We start from the raw sequence: 19087 nt of genomic DNA, 5'->3' as shown, positions 1-19087 counted from the left end.
GTCTATCCCAGCACCTCCTGGTTCAGCACTGCTGAGTGTGGCCCCCCAAACAACCAAGCAATAACCACCACCACCACAAAAGCAGCTCCTGGAAGAGCCTGCGGGCCCAGGAGATCTGATGCTCATTCCAGCTGCACTAGGGCTCCCTCCGCATCTTTGGGGACCCTTCCTATACAACAGAGGGAGAGAGTGGGAGCACAGCACGTGTAGTTGCACAGGGCCCCTGTTGAGAAACGCAGGAGAGGGCCAGGATGAGAGGGGAGTGGCCCTGACAGGCTCAAGGCGAAGACTAGTAGGAGCCAGGAGCTGTATCTCCATAGACGCGAAAGACTCAAATTCTGTCCATTTTCAGTGACAAGGTACTGAAACGCGCGCTGGGGATCCTGGTGAGAACAGCCAAGCCCAGCAGAGCTCACCGCCCACCACCACGAGGTGCAGCCTTTTTGGGTGGGCGTTGGGGGGCAGACGCAGGTGAAAGTGGGCGGTCAGACTCGGGGCACAAGAGACTCTTCTCAGCCCGCGCTGCCTGCTTAGCTATCGGGGCGGCGGGAAGCGAGGCGGGCCGCGGGGCTGCAGCGTAGGAGCCGGGCTCCAGCCGCCCACCTGGCAGAGGCTGCGCCACGAGCGTGCGCAGGAGCGGGAGCCGAGCCTGCTGCCTGGGTGAGGTCATTTCCCACCCCCGGAGTGTCTGCCGGCAAAACCCTGCAATTCTCTGACGGTGGATGGACTCCTTTCTGAATTTCAAGGTCCCATGATGCTGACAGCCCCAAATCCGAAGTCCTCGGTTCGGCCCACGCCCCTGGGCCCTGGGATCTTCCCTTCCAGGTCTCCTCTTAAAGCCCAATTCAGCAAGTGTCCTTCCGCCCCCCCTTCCCCAAAGGTCGCCAGGGAGCTGTCTGCTGCAGCACCCCGTCCCCGAGGCCTCGGGGCGGCCCTGTGAGGGCGGAGCTTGGGAACGTCGTGGGGAGAAAGGTGCTCCAGAAACGGAGTTGACAGCGACGCGGCACAGCACAGTCCCAGCATCACGTTCAGTGGTCCGCGAGCTGGGTCTGCCGGTCACGTGACGCGAGGGGCGCGCTATGGGGTGATGTGAGACGCAGAGCATCTCGGCTTACGTACGAATGACGCATTGCCACCCCGGCTGGCCGCGAGACTTCCGCTGGGAGCCGCCACAGTTCCGGCCCGAAGGCGGGCTCTAGCTTCCTGGCAGGTTCGCTTCCGTTCGGGGCGCTACAACTTCCGACCTCCGCCTTCGCCTGCGGCGGGGAAGAGACGCGACCCCGTGCGCATGCCCCGGGTCATCCCAGAGGGGGCGGGGCCGAGGCTCCGGGAACGGGAGGGGGGCAAGAAAAGGGAAATCCAACTTGTGGAATCTTGGGGGGGTCCCCGCGGCCGACTCCTTCCCATGGATTGTGGATGGTGCTGGGAACAGAGCCGCTGAAACTCGCGGCGCGGGGTGCTGGGAATCTGGGAATCAGCGGAGCGGGGGCGGAGGGAAGTGTCAGGCTCCGAGTGGGGTACGGCGTCCCCAAGTTAGGACCTAGAGGCCCTCCTGCCTCGGTGCAAGGGAGAAGCAGCGCCAGGCGCCATGCGGGACAGGACCCGCGAGCTGAGGCAGGTGAGAAGCCGGGCAGCGGGGCTGGGTCGGACGGGTGGGGTGGGGTCTGGCTGGAACGCAGGACTCGGGGGTCTTCCCTCCCTGAGAGGGATGGCCGAGGGCCAGGAAGGAAAGAGCCGGAAGCCCGTGGTCCTGTGGGGTGAGGGCGAAAGCAGGGAAGTGATGCTAATGACCCTGGCCCTGGCAGGGGGATGACAGTTCGGATGATGAGGACAAGGAGCGCGTGGCGCTGGTGCTGTACTCGGGCTCCGCAGGACTGGGGAACCCAGACGATGAGTTCTTCCAGAAGGTAAGAGGTGGGGTCACGGCCCCGATTCATGAGGGGGCTGGAGTGGAGGAGTCAAGGAGCAGCTCAGTCTGGAGTACTTCCACATCTCCTCCAGTCGTCACGGTCACCTTCCTCAGGTCCGGACAATTCGGCAGACTATGGTCAAGCTGGAGAGTAAAGTCCAGGAGTTGGAGAAGCAGCAGATAACCATCCTGGCCACGCCCCTTCCCGAGGAGAGTGAGTGGAGCGCTGGGTGCTGGCCCCGAGGGATTGTGGGGATTGTAGTTCCACAGCAGTGGTGGCCAGGGAGATGTGGTGGGGAGTGTATGATGTTTGAGAGTCTTCTTTTGTTCAGGTATGAAGCAGGACCTGCAGAATCTGCGAGAAGAGATCAAACAGCTGGGCAGGGAGGTTCGCACTCAGCTGAAGGGTGAGCTCTTAGGACCTCACAGTTCCTGCGCTCTGGTTTTGCCCAGGTCCTGGTACACCTGGTGTGTGCCCAGAAAGAGCCCTGGACCGCAAAACAGTCCCAGGTCTCGATCTCCTTACTTGGCTACCAATACATAGGACTTTCCATGCTTCCTTTCTTTATAGTGAACTCTTGCATTCCTATAATTCTGTCCACTGTGTAAACAAACATTTTGTTAGGAAATTTTTGTATACTTGTGAGAATTTGTTGATACTTATAAAGAACATTTAACTTTCTCTTTGTTAGAGACTCAGAATTTGTCTTTTATTATTACTATTATTACTTTGCTTATTGGGTCACACCCAGTGATGCTCAGGGGTTACTCCTGACTCTGCACTCAGGAGGAATTATTCCTGGGGGTGCTTGGGGGACCATATTGGATGCGGAGATTGAACCAGGTCAGCCATGTGCAAGGCAAACGCCCTACCCACTGTACTATCGCTCCGGCCCCAGAATTGGTCATTTGTGACAAGTTATGTTTCTTAGAAGGATCTTATGGAAGGTAGCACCTCCCTATTGTGTGTCACTGGATTACAATCCTGCCCTTTCCTTGGTCCGAAAACGATTTTCAGCAGCTGCAGGTTAAACCCCCACCTCACCAGTTGTGTCTTCCTACAGCCATAGAACCACAGAAGGAGGAAGCTGATGAGAACTATAACTCAATCAACACGAGAATGAGAAAAACCCAAGTAAGTTTGTTCCCAGAACTAGGGCATTTCGGCAATTTCTCTGTAAATCATTAGATGTTGGAAGGGAAAAAGGAAGGGTATTTAGATATCATCAAGATCAATCTGATGATTTTTCAGGTGAAAACAATAGGACAAGAGAAAGTTGGGACCGCACCCAAGGCCTAAAACCCAGGTTTTCTGACTCTTGCTCTTCTAGAACTGTCTTGTTCCAATGAAAACATGGCCCAAATTTGACTGTTTTTTATTTGTTTTTACTACACATGGAGCTGCTTAGGGCTTACTCCAGGCTCTGTACTCAGGAGCTACTCCTGAGTTCCTTGGAGAACCATATGAGGGCTGGGAATTGAACACGGGTCAGCCACATACAAAGCACGTGTCCTATCTGCTCCTTCCCAGACCCAAACTTGGCTGTGGAGACAGTCTTTGTAGTAGCCAGGATGAAAAAAGAGTAGAAAAGGCTTTACTCAGGGTGAATTTGATGGTTTGTGTTCTGCCAAGGGAAGAAGAGGGAGAAGTCATAAATGACAGGGAGGTTCCCTGCTCACATGACCTGAACATCTTTGCCTCGTGAGCAGAATTTAAGAAGGAAGGGAACTTCCCAGGGTGGAAGGTCACTGAATCAACATCTTCTTTTGTTGTTTTGATTTTGTTTTTTGAGCCACTCCTGGTGATGCTTAGGGGTTACTCCTGACTATGCACTCGGGAGTCACTCCTGGCAGTAACAACTGGGGGGGCCACATGGCATGTCGGGATTGAACCAGGATCAGCCATGTGCAAGGCAAATGCCCTGCCCACTGTCCTATCGCTCTGTCTTCTGAAATCAACTTTTTTTTTTTTTTTTTTTTAGGTTTTTGGGTCACACCTGGCGATGCACAGGGGTTATTCCTGGCTCTGCACTCAGGAATTACTCCTGGCAGTGCTCAGGGGACCATATGGGATGCTGGGATTTGAACTCGGGTTGGCCGCGTGCAAGGCAAACGCCCTACCCGCTGTGCTATTGCTCCAGCCCCCTGAAATCAACTTTTTTTAAAAAATTTTTTTATTGAATCACCATGAGAACAGATACAAAGCTTTCAGGTTTAAGTCTCGGTCATACAATGATCAAACACCCATCCCTTCACCAGTGCACATGTTCCACCACCAAGAACCCCAGTATACCCTCCAACCTACCCCCCACCCTGCCTGTGTGGCAGATGATTTTCACTTTATTCTCTTTACTTTGATTATATTCAGTATTTCTACAGAAAACCCACTATTATTATTTGGAATTTTCCCACAACAATCAGACCTGCCAAAAAGACATCATTAGATCATTTGTTTTCTGTTGCTGATAATGAAGCACATATGATGTCTTCTATCGTGGCCTGTGGTTTTGGAATTCAACCTGGCTGTGTTCCTGGCTTACTCCTGGCTGTGCACTCGGGAATCATTCCTGGCCAGGAATGGGGTGCCAGGGATTGAACCTGGGCTATCAGGTCAGCTGCATGCAGAGCAAACATCCTACCTGCTATACTATTGCTCTGGACTCTGAGGAAGGAACTGTTAAGAAATAGGCAATGTAAGGCGTGAGGAGGAGAGACGGGGTGAAAGGGCATTTCCGGGGGAGCCTGTGGAGGCTGAGCGCCCGAACAGCCTCAGCAGATGAATGTCTGAGCATTCTTGCATGCCTCTCAGCATTGAGGCTGGTGTTCAGCAAATGCTAAAAAAAAAAAAAAAAAAAAAAATTCTTGGGGGCTCCTACTGTGTGGGGAAGACTTGAGGCCTTTGTGGGGAACGAACAGTGTAGGTGCTACACGGAGATGGTGGTGTGCCCTGTGGAGGGAAGTGGGGAGCCCAACGTGGCAGGAGGAAGGCGGGAACCTGGGAGGGTCAGAGGGGAAGTGGGGGAGGGCAGGTCAGATAGGGTCTCGAGGCCTGCCAAGGCTTGGCTTTGCCTTGGAGGGAACAGGTGAGTCCTTCCGGTTTCCGCTGTGGGCACTTGAACGGCTCTCGCTGTTTTGCCGTGCCTGTTGCGAGACCGAGGCCCAGGGCAGGCCGGGACCGAGGTGTGCCAACCTGTGCTCTGCATCCGCAGCATGGGATCCTGTCCCAGCAGTTTGTGGAGCTCATCAACAAGTGCAACGCGCTGCAGTCCGATTACCGGGAGAAGAACGTGGAGCGCATTCGCCGGCAGCTGAAGATCAGTGAGTGGCGCGTCCAGCCCGCCGGGCCGGGCAGCTGAGCCCACGCTGAGCCTGTGTCTCCCCTCCACAGCCAATGCCGGGATGGTGTCGGACGAGGAACTGGAGCAGATGCTGGACAGCGGCCAGAGCGAGGTGTTCGTGTCTAATGTGAGTTAGCGCCGCCGGCCCCCTCCCTCTGCACCCCACACTCCAGCGCCAGCACCCTTCCCGCTTCTGGGGCTTTGGTGTCTGGGCCACACCCTGGTGATGCTCAGGCGTTACCCGTGCCTCCATGCTTGAGGGTGCCCTAGGTGCTTCTCAGGAGACCACGGGGTGCTGGGGGTTGCAGCCAGCCTCCCGGGCGCGTGAGCCATCTTCCCCATCCGCTTTTCTTTTGCAGTTCTCTTCCCTTCGTTGTTGCTCTTGTTGAGGTTGTTACTGTCCTTGGGGAGATGGGGGTGGGGAGGGATCGGGTCACACTCAGGCCTGGCTGTGGTGCTCACTGGGGGTCACACTTCAGGGTCACTGTGGAGTTCACATAAGTGTGCCCAGAGGCCACACTTCCTGGCTGTGGTGCTCGAGAGTTGCACCCTTCTGGTGGTGCTCGCGCACACCTGGTGGCGGCGCCAGAGCTCACAGCAGCCAAGCTGCCGGGATGGTGCCCAGGTCAGGCACCCTGGATTTGACCTGTGCTCTCAGGGCAGGCATTCTAATCCTTGAGCGAATCCTCTGCTTGTCTTTTTAAATTTTCATTGTGGACGGATGTTTGAGCCGTACCCACTGTGCTTGGTTACTCCCACTTTTGTGCTCAAGGGACCCATGAGTGCAGAGTTCGACCCAGGGTCCACTGTATGCAGAGCAAGCACCTTAACCTCTATATGTTCTGGTTCCCCCCGCCTATTTTCTTTAAAAAAATGGGGACTCCCCAGTGGTGCTCAGGAAAGTGGGGGCCATTCCCAGAGGTACTTGACCGAGTGATGTGAGGTGGAAGCGTCAGCGATCGGGCCCCTTGGGTCAGGACGAGGGACGGTGTCAGGGACCGTGATGCAGGACTTGTGCCCCGCCCTTCTGTGCTGTCTCGCACCCACCCTCCCCCTTATTTATTTACTTATTTTTGCGGTATTGAGCGAGCCAGAGCCTCTCGCAAGTGCTGGCGTCAGGCGCGTGCTCGACCATGCGTGAGTCCCCGCTCCAGGACTGAGGGGGTGCATGGCTCCAGGCTGCTGACCTGCTGCTCTGATCCCATCCACCCCGCAGATCCTGAAGGACACGCAGGTCACTCGGCAGGCCCTCAACGAGATCTCTGCCCGGCACAGTGAGATCCAGCAGCTCGAGCGCAGCATCCGGGAGCTGCACGAGATCTTCACTTTCCTCGCTACTGAGGTGGAGATGCAGGTGGGTGCTTGCGCCCGTGTTGGGTGAGAACCACTGCCATGACCCCCGCAACCCTCAGCCTCCCTCGTCAGGCTTACCTTGGCCCTCAGCTCCCCACATGGAACCAGACCCCGGAGTCGCATGTTTCCCGACAGCCTGTCCTCCTGACAGACCCCACCCTCCTCCTGACAGACCCCATCCTCCTCCTCCTGACAGACCCCATCCTCCTCCTGACAGACCCCATCCTCCTCCTCCTGACAGACCCCACCCTCCTCCTGACAGACCCCACCCTCCTCCTGACAGACCCCACCCTCCTCCTCCTCCTGACAGACCCCACCCTCCTCCTCCTCCTGACAGACCCCATCCTCCTCCTGACAGACCCCACCCTCCTCCTGACAGACCCCATCCTCCTCCTGACAGACCCCACCCTCCTCCTGACAGACCCCATCCTCCTCCTCCTGACAGACCCCACCCTCCTCCTCCTCCTGACAGACCCCACCCTCCTCCTGACAGACCCCACCCTCCTCCTGACAGACCCCACCATCCTCCTGACAGACCCCACCCTCCTCCTCCTGACAGACCCCACCCTCCTCCTGACAGACCCCACCCTCCTCCTCCTCCTGACAGACCCCATCCTCCTCCTGACAGACCCCACCCTCCTCCTGACAGACCCCATCCTCCTCCTCCTGACAGACCCCACCCTCCTCCTCCTCCTGACAGACCCCACCCTCCTCCTGACAGACCCCACCCTCCTCCTGACAGACCCCATCCTCCTCCTCCTGACAGACCCCACCCTCCTCTTCCTCCTGACAGACCCCACCCTCCTCCTGACAGACCCCACCCTCCTCCTCCTGACAGACCCCACCCTCCTCCTCCTGACAGACCCCACCCTCCTCCTCCTCCTGACAGACCCCACCCTCCTCCTCCTGACAGACCCCACCCTCCTCCTCCTCCTGACAGACCCCACCCTCCTCCTCCTGACAGACCCCACCCTCTTCCTGACAGACCCCACCCTCCTCCTGACAGACCCCATCCTCCTCCTCCTCCTGACAGACCCCACCCTCCTCCTGACAGACCCCACCCTCCTCCTCCTCCTGACAGACCCCATCCTCCTCCTGACAGACCCCACCCTCCTCCTGACAGACCCCATCCTCCTCCTCCTGACAGACCCCACCCTCCTCCTCCTCCTGACAGACCCCACCCTCCTCCTGACAGACCCCACCCTCCGACTCGCTCCTCCAGGCATCGCCCCAGCCCCAGCTCCGCCACTCCCCTGGGGTCTACCCTTAGGCTGCTAAAAGCCGCTCACAACGAGCCCCTCCAGTCTGCCCCAGGCTTGGTGGGAGGCTGCCACCCCCGAGCCTGGCTGGACAGGATGAGGGGTCCCCCAGCCCCAAGCTGGCGGGCCTGGCTTATTGGTGCTGGAAGTCATAGGAAGGAATTTCCTTTGGCACATCATGACCTGGCGGTGCCAAGGGGAGTCAGGAATAGGGAGGGCCTAGAAGCATGCATGAATTGGAGGGAATGGAAAAACCCTTGGAAGGCCCCTCAGCCACCACTGCACATAGAGGTTGCAAGGGACGAGGGAGCCAGGCCAAAGGGACCAGGTGACAGAGGGGGGCGGGTAGCCGCCTGAGGAGTGTGGTTCGCCCCCAGAACTCTGTTGGTGTGGAGTTTGCTGCCGGGAATGTCCTTCAGTCGGTGGGGCCTGGGGGCTTGGGGGGCGTGGGTGTGCAGACAGGAGCTACTGGGCCCCGTCCTTGAGTCCTCTCCCTCCTGACTGTCCCCCCACCTCTGGGCAGGGGGAGATGATTAACCGGATTGAGAAGAACATCCTGAGCTCAGCGGACTACGTGGAGCGCGGGCAGGAGCACGTCAAGGTGGCGCTGGAGAACCAGAAGAAAGCGCGGAAGGTGAGTGCCCGTCCCTCGCGCTGTGCCCCCGGGCCGTCCCCCAACCCGCGTTTCCCTGACCCCCTCCTCTCCCACAGAAGAAACTGTTGATTGCCATCTGTGTGTCCATCACTGTCCTCATTCTGGTGGTCATCATTAGTGTCTCATTCACTTGAGAGCGTCACCCATTCTTGGTGAGATATTGTGGCCTGCCCCCCTCCCCCCCGGCCTGCCCCACGCCCGGCCCCAGCCTGTCCTCCCCTCAGACCCTCTTCTCCTTCCTTCCCTTGCAGGCACTGAGAACTCCAGGGACCCCGGGTCTGCTTTCTCTCCCACAGCCGGGGCAGGCAAGCCAGAGCCTCCAGCCCACCCCTGCCTCACTCTGGCCCTGTGCAGAGAGGCAGACACTTCTGGGCTTAGCAGCGGTTCATTTGTGGGCCTCCCCGCCTGGATCACAATGCCTAGGGCAGCGCCTGCAGTGTCCTCTTTGGCTGGGACATGTGGTTTTGTAAGAAATTAAAGAAAAAAAAGAGCTTGGAGATTCCCCTGTGCATGTGTGTTCCTGGAAGGGGGGCCGGAGCCAGCCTCCCTGCCTCCCGGCCCAGCCCGGACAGGCTTGGGGGCTGCGGTCGGCACTGCAGCAGACTGGCATGGCCCTTCTGCTCTCCAACAGGAACGGGAAGGCCGGGGCCACGGTCACCCCCCGCATCAGGCTCAGTACCGTTCTGGAGAAAGACGGCCGAGAATACCTAACCCTGACACCGGCCGGGCCGGGTGACCCAGGTGAGAGCTGTGTGTGGCAACTGTGGGCATTCCTCAGCCCAGAGGAAAAGACGCCAGGACCAGTACTTGAAGCTACTCGTGTGGATGCAGCCGCCCGGGTAGGGCCTGTCGGCCCCATTTGAGTGCCCTGTCCGGTGAGATGCCAGTTACAGGAGCAGGTGGGGGGAAGAAGCTGCCGGAGAGAGGGAAACCCAGCAGGCCTGGTGATGTGCCTAGAAAAAGGCAATGCCCTTTTTGTTTATTTCTTTTTTGGTTTTTGGGCCACACCGGTGATGCTCAGGGCTTGCTCCCAGCTCTGAGCTCAGGGATCACACTTGACAGGGCCCTGGAAACAGTATGGGGTAATGGGGATCAAACCCAGACCAGCTGTGTGCCAGGCAAGTGCCCTGCCAGCTGTACCATTGCTCTGGTCCCAAGACAATGCCTCTTTTTTTTTTTTTATTGAGGGGGGACACACCTAGCAATGCTCAGGGGTTACTCCTGGCTCTCAGGAATTATTCCTGGCGGTGCTGAGGGGACCATATGGGATGACTGGGATTGAACCCTGGCTGGCCTTGTGCTAGGCAAGTGCCCTGCACTATTGTTCCAGCCCCAGGCAATGCCCTTTTTTTTTCTTTTCGGGTTACACCCGGCAATGCACAGGGTTTACTCCTGGCTGATGCACTCAGGAATGACTCCTGGCGGTGCGCGGGGACCATATGAGATGCTGGGAATTGAACCCGGGTCGGCCGCGTGCAAGGCAAACGTCCTACCTGCTGTGCTATCACTCCAGCCCCCAGGCAATGCCTTTTATTTTTATTTTTATTTATTTTTATTTTTTTTGCTTTTTGGGTCACACCCAGCGATGCTCAGGGGTTACTCCTGGCTCTGCACTCAGGAATTACTCCTGGCAGTGCTTGGGGGACCATGTGGGATGCCGGGGATCGAACCCGGGTCGGCCGCATGCAAGGCAAACGCCCTACCCGCTGTGCTATCGCTCCGGCCCCGGCAATGCCTTTTAAACCAGAATTCAGTTGGGGAGCCAGGGACGGAGAGGGACTGGGGCTGACTGCCAGGCCAGGAAGGGAGGCAGAAGAGCCTCATCCTTGCTGGTTTTTCTTTTCTTTTTTCTTTTTTTTTTCTTTTTTGTTTTTGAGCTACATCTGCTGGTACTCAGGGCTTACTTCTGGCTCTGGGCTCAGGGATTACCCTTGATGGTGCTCAGGGGACCATATGCCATTCCCTGGATAGAATCCAGGTTTGTCATGTATGTGGGAAGTACCTTGCCCCCTGTAATAACTCTCTAGTTCCTCCTTAACTGTTTGGTTGTTGTTATTTTGTTTTGGGGCCATACCTGGTGGTGTTCAGGGCTTGCTCTTGGCTCTGCGCTCAAGGATTATTTCTGGAGGGTTTGGGCCATCTGGGCCCACTGCAAGGTAAAATGCCCTACCTCTGCTTTTTTTTTTTTTTGGGGGGGGGTCACACCTGGCGATGCACAGGGGTTACTCCTGGCTCTGCACTCAGGAATTACCCCTGGCCGTGCTCAGGGGACCATATGGGATGCTGGGATTTGAACCCGGGTCGGCCGCGTGCAAGGCAAACGCCCTACCCGCTGTGCTATCTCTCCAGCCCCAAAATGCCCTACCTCTGAACCCTCCTTTCCTTTCCTTTTTTTTTTTTTTTTTTGTTAAATCTTGGTTTGACCTGTTCCTGGTAGTGCTCAGGGATTACTCCTGGCTCTGGGTTCATTCCTGGCAGGCTCAGGGTACCATATGGGGTGCTGGAAATTAAACCAGGGTCAACTGTATTCAAAGCAAGCACCTAACCATCTGTACCATCTTTTTAGCCCTCCCTCCCTCCCTTCCTCCCTTTCTTCTTCCCTCTTCTTCCTTCCTCTCTTTCTTTCTTTTTCTTTCTTTCTTTCTTTCTTTCTTTCTTTCTTTCTTTCTTTCTTTCTTTCTTTCTTTCTTTCTTTCTTTCTCTCTCTCTCTTTCTCTCTTTCTCTCTTTCTTTCTTTCTTTCTTTCTTTCTTTCTTTCTTTCTTTCTTTCTTTCTTTCTTTCTTTCTTTCTTTCTTTCTTTCTTTCTTTCTTTCTTTCTCCCTTTCTCTCTTTCTTTCTTCGTGGGGGGTTGTATCCAGAGGTGCTCAGGACTTTATTCCTGGCTCTACACTCAGGGATCATTCCTGGCAGGCTCCACGGACCATCATATGAGGTACTGGGAATCAAACCCACATCAGCCATGGGCAAGGCAAGCACCTTACCTACTGTACTATGGCTCGTGTCCCAGACTTTCCCTTTTCTTGCTTCGAGTTTCTAGCAGCGTTTGGGGGCCATGCTGTGCCTTGTGAACTCAGAACCTCTTCCGGGCTCTCTTCCTTTTTATTGTTGGTTGTTGTTGCAATGACTGGAGTGCTTGCGCTCTTGATTGTAGTGTACTAGAAACTGCACCTTTTATGCAGGCTCAGGGGTCCCCAGAGCCAGGATCAAGCTCTCGGGCATATAGGGAGGCAACAGAACTGAACTTGGGACTTCAAAATTCGAAGATGTGGTGCCACTCAGTTTCAGAGTTAAGCAACTCCTGACTCACTTCTGGCATTGAGCTCGGCCCAGGACCTGGTGCCTGCCGCCAGCTTCCTTCCCACCTTCCACCCCCCCAGGCCCCCTTGCTGCCACCACCCCAGATGCTTCAGCACACACGTGGATGCCCGCGTGAGGCCAGTCGTGTAAGGGCAATGACATCCTTGGCACCGTGTAGGACCCCGCCCATCCGTGGGGCGGGGGAGGCGGAGGGCCTGAGAGCAGAACTAGGCAGCAGCCACTGGCGAGCAGCCTGCTCCGCCTCTGTCCAGGGCCGGGGGCAAGGCCTCCCGGTGGCCCTGGAGTGACCCCGGCGTGGCAGTTGCAGGGCGCCTGCGCCAGGCGGGGCTGGGGGGCAGGGCCGTCGCAACTGGAAACCGATTGGCCAGCAGGAGTGGGGCGGAGCGGAAGGGGCTGAGCGCCCTCCAATAGCAACGGGACTAGGCTGCGGCTGTGGGCGGGGCCTCAGCGAATCTGCTGCCGCGGTGTCCAAAGGCGGTTCAGTTCTTGATCGCGGGCCTTGGACACGCCGGGAAGCTGTGAGCTGGGGAGACTGGCGGGGAGAGCAGACTGGGGAATTGCGCGAAAAAACGTGGCTGGGCCCCACCGCTCACCGTTGATTTGCAGCTGCGGGAGACTGGGAAGGGACCGACGCCCTGGCCACCTGCCCTGCTCACGGATGGATGAGCTCCTCGTTCTCAGCAGTATGCGGGCAGTCTGGAGGTCTCCGCGGGCAGTCTGGAGGTCTCCACGAGTGATCGGGAAGTTCCAGGGCCAGAGCACCCTGAGGGAAAGGAACACCGGTTTGGATCTGGGTCCTCTGGGTCCCCTGGTCCTGCCTCTCCTGCTTTGTGGCTTGCATCTTTGGTGGATTCTTGTTCTGCGGGTCACCTTTGCCCACACTCGTCCTCTGCCTTCAGAGTAAAACAGCAGCCCCAGGGCACCTCCTGGGACCCGAGAGACTCTGAAATCTGCCGGGAACAGGCTACTTCAGCGCAGCTGCGTGGCCCCGTGCCCCGTGGCCTGGAAGCACTGCACCTCTCTGACCCTGGACGCTGTCCAGAACCTCCTGGAGGAGATGGCTTGGTGCAAGTGAGACCTCAGGTGGGCTCATGTGAACTTTCCTGTGGTGTGCGGGGACCATTGGAAGTTTTTTGAAAAGGTGAGGGTAGGTTTGGAGGTGACCTAGCAGACAAGGGTCCTGTGGCAATACCCTTTTCTGTGAGAAAGCAACCCAAGTTGAAGAGTTTTCCATGGAAACATGTCCTGGCTGCCGCAGACCAACCTTTAGGGAGCAGGATGTTGGTTGGGTGCGCCTTGCCCCGAGCTGTTGCAGCCACGGTTCGGTTCAGCCCACAGCGCTTTCCCCTTCCTGCCTCCTGCACTCAGTATTTCACGGTTGAACAGGGACCAGACTAGTTTAATCTAGTCTCTAGGTCAGGCTACATTAATCTGTCCAGGAGTTGGGGGCTGGAGCGATAGCACAGCGGGTAGGGCGTTTGCCTTGCACGAGGCCGACCCGGGTTCGATCCCCAGCATCCCATATGGTCCCCTGAGCACTGCCAGGAGTAATTCCTGAGTGCAGAGCCAGGAGTTAACCCTGTGCATCACCAGGTGTGACCCAAAAAGCAAAAAAAAATAAAAAAATCTGTCCAGGAGTTGTCCACCTTGAGTCCAGACCTTCCCGGTGGCTATGGTATGTGTGAAGGAGAAGTGGATAAACACTGGTGGTTCTGCCCCACAGGAGAAAGGTCCAAGCAGAAAAATATTCCTGCTGAGCCCTGAACAATAGGATTAAATGTTCATGTTCTATTTAACACTATTGGCTCATTGAATGTGAGTAGACATATACCACTCCAAATAAAGCTTGAGGCACCTGTAAGTTTTCTGGTCACTTCTCATTCTTTTTCCCCCTCTGCCATGAGCCTGGTGTGAATCCCTGGCACCACATATGGTCCCCCTGAGTGCTGCCATGGGACACTCTGGAACAGAGCCTGGGATAACACCTGGGCACCACTGTTTGTGGCCCAAGAACTGAAAGAAAAAAAGAAAAGACTTTAACGTGGATCCCAGAATTAAAATCACGAGATGAGCTATAGTTTAGAATTTGTTTGTTTGTTTGTTTGTTTGGTGTTGGAGCAATAGCACAATGGGTAAGGTGTTTGCCTTGCACAGCGGCCAACCCGGTTTCGATTCCCAGCATCCCATATGGTCCCCTGAGCACCGCCAGGAGAGATTCCTGAACTTATAGTCAGGAGTAACCCCTGAGCATCGCAGGGTGTAACCCAAGAAGGAAAAAAAAAGTTTGTTTGTTTTTGGGCCTTACCTGACTGACCTCAGGGCTTACTTCTGGTTCTGTACTCAGGGATCACTCCTGGGGACCATCTGGGTTGCCAGGAACTGAACACTGGTCAGCTGTATGCAAGACAAGAGCCTTATCTGCTGTACATTGCTTCAGCCTGGCCCCAAATTTTTTTTAAATTTTATTTTTTATTGAATCACCATGAGAAAAGTTACAGAGCATTCAGGTTTAAGTCTCAGTCATACAATGATCAAATACCCATTCCTTCACCAGTGCACATGTTCCACCACCAAGAACCCCAGTATACCTCCCATCCTACACCCCCCCACCCCGCTTGTGTGGCTGATGATTTTCACTTTACTCTCCTTTACTTTGATTACATTCAGTATTTCAACAGAAAACTCACTATTATTATTTGGAATTTTCCCCCAACAATCAGACCTGCCGAAAAGGCATCATTTGATCATTTGTTTTCCATTGCTGAGAATGAAGAGCATATGAAGTTTTGGATTTCTGGTATCTTAGTAATTAAGTCCAGAGAAATTTCTAACAGAAGTCAGGTCACTGCAAGCTCGTACCTCTGTTTAATGGGCTCTAAAAGATGGCAGTCACCACACTGCCGAAAGGAAAGGCCAAGAGACAAAAACCTTTCCCCTCCGGGGGTGGCACAGGGCTGTAGCTTAGTTCACAGTCTAGAGGCATTTCTGCAAGAAGCCACTGGGTTCCAAAATTAGTTAGTGGGCCTCCAGGATCATGATCGTCCAGGAGCTGTTCGTGTGGGGCCGCTCGGGGCTGGCCCAAAATTATTTATGTGAGGAACCGCTCTTGTGATCACTGATATCCGGAGGTTAATTTTTTTTTTTGGGGGGGAGGAACAGAGGGAGGAAAGAAGGAGGAAAGAATGAAGGGAGGGAGGAATGAAGGGAAGAAGGAAGTTAATTGTTACCATATCATAATAAGCCCAAACCTACTTTATAGAACAATAAAAACTAAATACTAGGGGCTGGAGCAATAGCACAGCGGGTAGGGCATTTGCCTTGCACACGGCCAACCTGGGTTTGATCCCAGCATCTCATATGGTCCCCTGAGCACCGCCAGGAGTAATTCCTGAGTGCAGAGCCAGGAGTAACCCCTGTATATTGCCAGGTGTGACCCAAAAAGCAAAAACAACAACAACAACAACAAAACCCTAAATACTAATTTATGCTAATATAAATTATATGGGCTGGAGCGATAGCACAGTGATAGGGCGATAGGGCATTCGCCTTTCACGTGGCCGACCCGTGTTCGATTCCTCCGCCCCTCTCGGAGAGCCCGGCAAGCTATCGAGAGTATCCCGCCCACACGGCAGAGCCTGGCAAGCTACCCGTGGCATATTGGATATGCCAAAAACAGTAACAAGTCTCACAATGAGAGACGTTACTGGTGCCCGCTCAAACAAATCGATGAGCAACAGGATGACAGTGGCAGTGACAGATAAATTATATAGTAAATACTAAAATAAAAACTAAACTGAAATAATGTGTATTGGTTTTGGAGCTAGATAGTGATGGTGTTGTGTGTGGGCAGTGGTGAAGCCCTGGATTTAAATGGAAGTTGGAAATAATCAAGAAACCAAATAATGACTAAATGAGCATGAGGCAGTGGACAAAAAAAAAAAAAAAAAAAAAGAACATAAAAGAACAACAAAGTGCAAAAGGGGTATCACGGTGCATGTGTTGGTTGCTATTGGGTATGTCTGTAAGTGACTTTAAGACATGGCATGACATGGGCTGGGGCTACAGCACTTGCCTTGCATGTGTCCTACCTGGGTTCAATCCTTGGCGTCCAGCTGGTCCCACAAACTCATCCTGAGTGATTCCTGAGTCAGGAGAAAGCTCTGAGCACCACTGGGTGTAGATAAAAAAAAAAAAAGCAAAAGAAGATATGAGGAAGTAATTGGCCATTCCCCCCTGTTTTTTGTTTGTTTACTACACCTGGTAGTGTTCAGGGGTTACTCCTGCTTTGTGCTCAGGGAACACTCCTAGCAATGCTCAGGGGACCATATATTTGGGGATCAAACCCAGTTAAAACACTTGCAAGGCAAGTGACTTACCTATTTTACTATCTCTCTAGCCCATTGTGGCCCGTTTTTAAGCATGCAAAAAGGGAGAATAGAGAAATTCCAGACAAGTGATCTACATTTTCAATTAATAAAAGGTAAAACTTGGCTAACAAGGCCCTTAATTCACATAGTTGATCAAAACTCAACAACATGAGGGGCTGGAGCGATAGCACAGCGGGTAGGGTGTTTGCCTTGCATGCGGCCAACCCGGGTTCGATCCCCGGCATCCCATATGGTCCCCCAAGCACTGCCAGGAGCAATTCCTGAGTGCAGAGCCAGGAGTAACCCCTGAGCATCGCTGGGTGTGACCCAAAAAGCAAAAAAAAAAACCACAAAAAACTCAACTACATGAGCCGGAAGATAGCACAAAGATTAAGGCGCTTGCCTTGCATGCACTTGTGACCATGAACTTGATTTGAATCTCCTGCACTGCATATGATTCCCTGAGCACTGCTGGGTGTGGTTAAAGAACAAGAGAGAAAAGTATTCATCTCTGTGGCAAGAGCCTCATCAATTGCCTCTCGTACTTTTTTTTTTTCAACCCCCCTCCACAGTCTGTCTCTCATACTTTTTGTATAAAACTCTGAATTGATCGAATGATTCCTAATAAATCCTTTAAGTTAAGGTGATTGTGAGAAGAGATGAAAGGTGTAATTCTCCCAAAAGAGTTATTAGATTCTTGGGGCTGGAGTGATAGCACAGCGGGTAGGGTGTTTGCCTTGCATGCGGCCGACCCAGGTTCGATTCCCAACATCTCATATGGTTCCCCGAGCACCTCCAGGAGTGATTTCTGAGTGCAGAGCCAGGAGTAACCCCTGAGCATTGCCGGGTGTGACCCAAAAAGCCAAAAAAAAAGTAGATTCTGCTTGCCAAAAATTAAATCTTAAGGGGAGAGTGGTGCTCTGGGCTGGAGCTATAGTACAGCGGGTAGGGCATTTACCTTGCAAGCAGCTGACCCAGGTTTGATCTTTGACATCTTTCATGGCACCCCAAGCCCACCAGGAGTGATCCCTGATGGCAAAGCCAGATGTGACCCCAAAACAGAGAACAGACAAAAAAGATAGATGCAGAGAGAGGCATGCCTGAAAAGAATTGAATTATAGAACTTAGCAGAATCAAATAAATACAACTCCCTCCCCCTGGCCCCCACAAAAGTCATACATTATGTTTTTCTTAAGTTTTCAAAACACAAGAATGTTTATTCACACGACAAGTTGTTGAGATCCTTAAGACGCGGAGGATGCTGCAGCAGCTGTCCCGGTGGCAGGTGTTGTTCCCCCTCCGAGTCCGGGCCTGACTCTTCAGCACACGGTTCTCGGGGGTCTCAGCCTGCATGCCAGATGCTGTTTCTGCTCTCCTCGGGGCTCCAGGTATCCTTTGTCCCTTCCTGCCAGGTGCCACACGCCGCAGGTGCTCTCGGCACTCACAGCAGCAGCACCTGTGTGGATTGTTGTCACACCTTATGTTTAAATTTTTTAAAATTTTTTTTTTTACTTTTTGGGTCACACCCGGCAATTAAGGTGTTACTCCTGACTCTGCACTCAGGAATTACTCCTGGCGGTGCTCAGGGGACCATATGGGATGTTGAGGATCAAACATGGATCAGTTGCGTGCAAGACAAATGCCCTATACATTTTACTATCACTCTGGTCCCTAAAAAATGTTTTATTAAGGGGCTGGAGTGATAGCACAGCAGGTAGGGCATTTGCCTTGCACGTGGCTGACCTGGGTTCAATTCCCAGCATCCCATATGGTCCCCTGAGCACCGACAGGGGTGATTCCTGTGTATCGCCAGGTGTGATCCAAAAAGTAAAAAAAAAAAGAAAAAAAAAGGTTTTATCAAATTCCCCTTCTTATTTTATTTTATTTATTTTGTTTTAGGCCACATCAGGCAATGCTCCCGGTGGTGGTGCTCAGGGGAACATATGGTATGCCAGAGGTCGAACCTAGATTGGCCACGTGCAAGGCAAGTATCTCCCTGTATCACTATTGCTCTGGCTCCTATGACATTTTCTGAACAGTGACAGCCACTTTGTCTTCTTGCTTCTGAGGTGGAGACCAAAGAGACATTGGTTTGAGTATTTTTAAGTCATGAGTGTGGGAGCAAGGTAGAGCACATGTTTCATGTGTGTAAGGCCATATATATAGTTGATCCTCAGCAGGAAAGAAAGAAAGAACATTCAAGCTTAGTATGCCTTTAAGGGTCCCCAAATGTCTGGGTAAATGAAGGAGACTAAGAAACATGCTGAGGAAGCTGTGACCTCCAGCGTCTTCTCAAGTGGCCATAGAGAAAAAAGGGAAAGGATGAGGGGCTTGAGAGAGGGTGTGGCAGTAAGGTGCCCTGCATGCTTGCCTTGCACGCGGCCAACTCGAGTTTGTCCCTGGCACCCTATATGGTCCCCTGAGCCTTGCCAGGAGTGATCCCCGAGTTTCACCAGGTGTAACCACCCCATCCACCCCACCCCCCTCAATAAATGAAGGAAAAACAATGGGCCATGCTAAGGGTGAAAGCAAGAACTTGGAGGAGAACGAACCAGGGGAGCAGTCCACAGGCAGGACTGTTCGGGAGGGACAAAGTCGTCCTTGGGGGCTTCTCAGGATTCTTTTTTTTTTTTTTTTTGCTTTTTGGGTCACACCCGGTGATGCACAGGGGTTATTCCTGGCTCATGCACTCAGGAATTATTCCTGGGGTTCTTGGGGGACCATATGGGATGCTGGGAATCGAACCTGGGTCAGCTGCGTGCAAGGCAAATGCCCTACCCGCTGTGCTGTCGCTTCAGCCCCACTTCTCAGGATTTTATAATGACTCAGGACCGTGACTGCAGGGTTTCTCCCTTCTTCCTTCTGAACGGAAGTGCTGGCCTCTCTC

General features: G+C 53.9%; 1 protein-coding gene across 4 annotated transcripts; it reads left to right on the top strand.

The window, feature by feature from the left end:
* The first annotated feature begins 1295 nt into the window (after positions 1-1295).
* On the top strand, positions 1296-18257 carry STX4 (syntaxin 4). 4 transcript variants are annotated; one of them, XM_055136216.1, is made up of 12 exons: positions 1296-1618; positions 1806-1907; positions 2024-2123; positions 2242-2316; positions 2974-3044; positions 5119-5227; positions 5298-5374; positions 6464-6601; positions 8383-8493; positions 8766-8980; positions 9146-9255; positions 18100-18257. In XM_055136216.1, the coding sequence occupies exons 1-12, from the start codon at positions 1589-1591 to the stop codon at positions 18240-18242; spliced, it is 1281 nt and encodes a 426-aa protein (XP_054992191.1). In that variant the 5' UTR covers positions 1296-1588; the 3' UTR covers positions 18243-18257. The 4 variants fall into 4 exon arrangements, with proteins under 4 accessions (XP_054992191.1, XP_054992192.1, XP_004616018.1 ...); XM_055136217.1 differs by lacking the exon at positions 18100-18257 and adding an exon at positions 12440-13703; XM_004615961.2 differs by lacking the exons at positions 9146-9255; positions 18100-18257 and adding an exon at positions 8571-8666 and having other exon boundaries at positions 1301-1618; positions 8766-8904.
* The last annotated feature ends 830 nt before the right edge of the window (positions 18258-19087 follow it).

Source organism: Sorex araneus, chromosome 4 (assembly GCF_027595985.1).
Source record: "Sorex araneus isolate mSorAra2 chromosome 4, mSorAra2.pri, whole genome shotgun sequence".
Lineage (NCBI taxonomy): Eukaryota > Metazoa > Chordata > Mammalia > Eulipotyphla > Soricidae > Sorex > Sorex araneus.
This window is presented reverse-complemented; position numbering and strand designations above follow the sequence as displayed.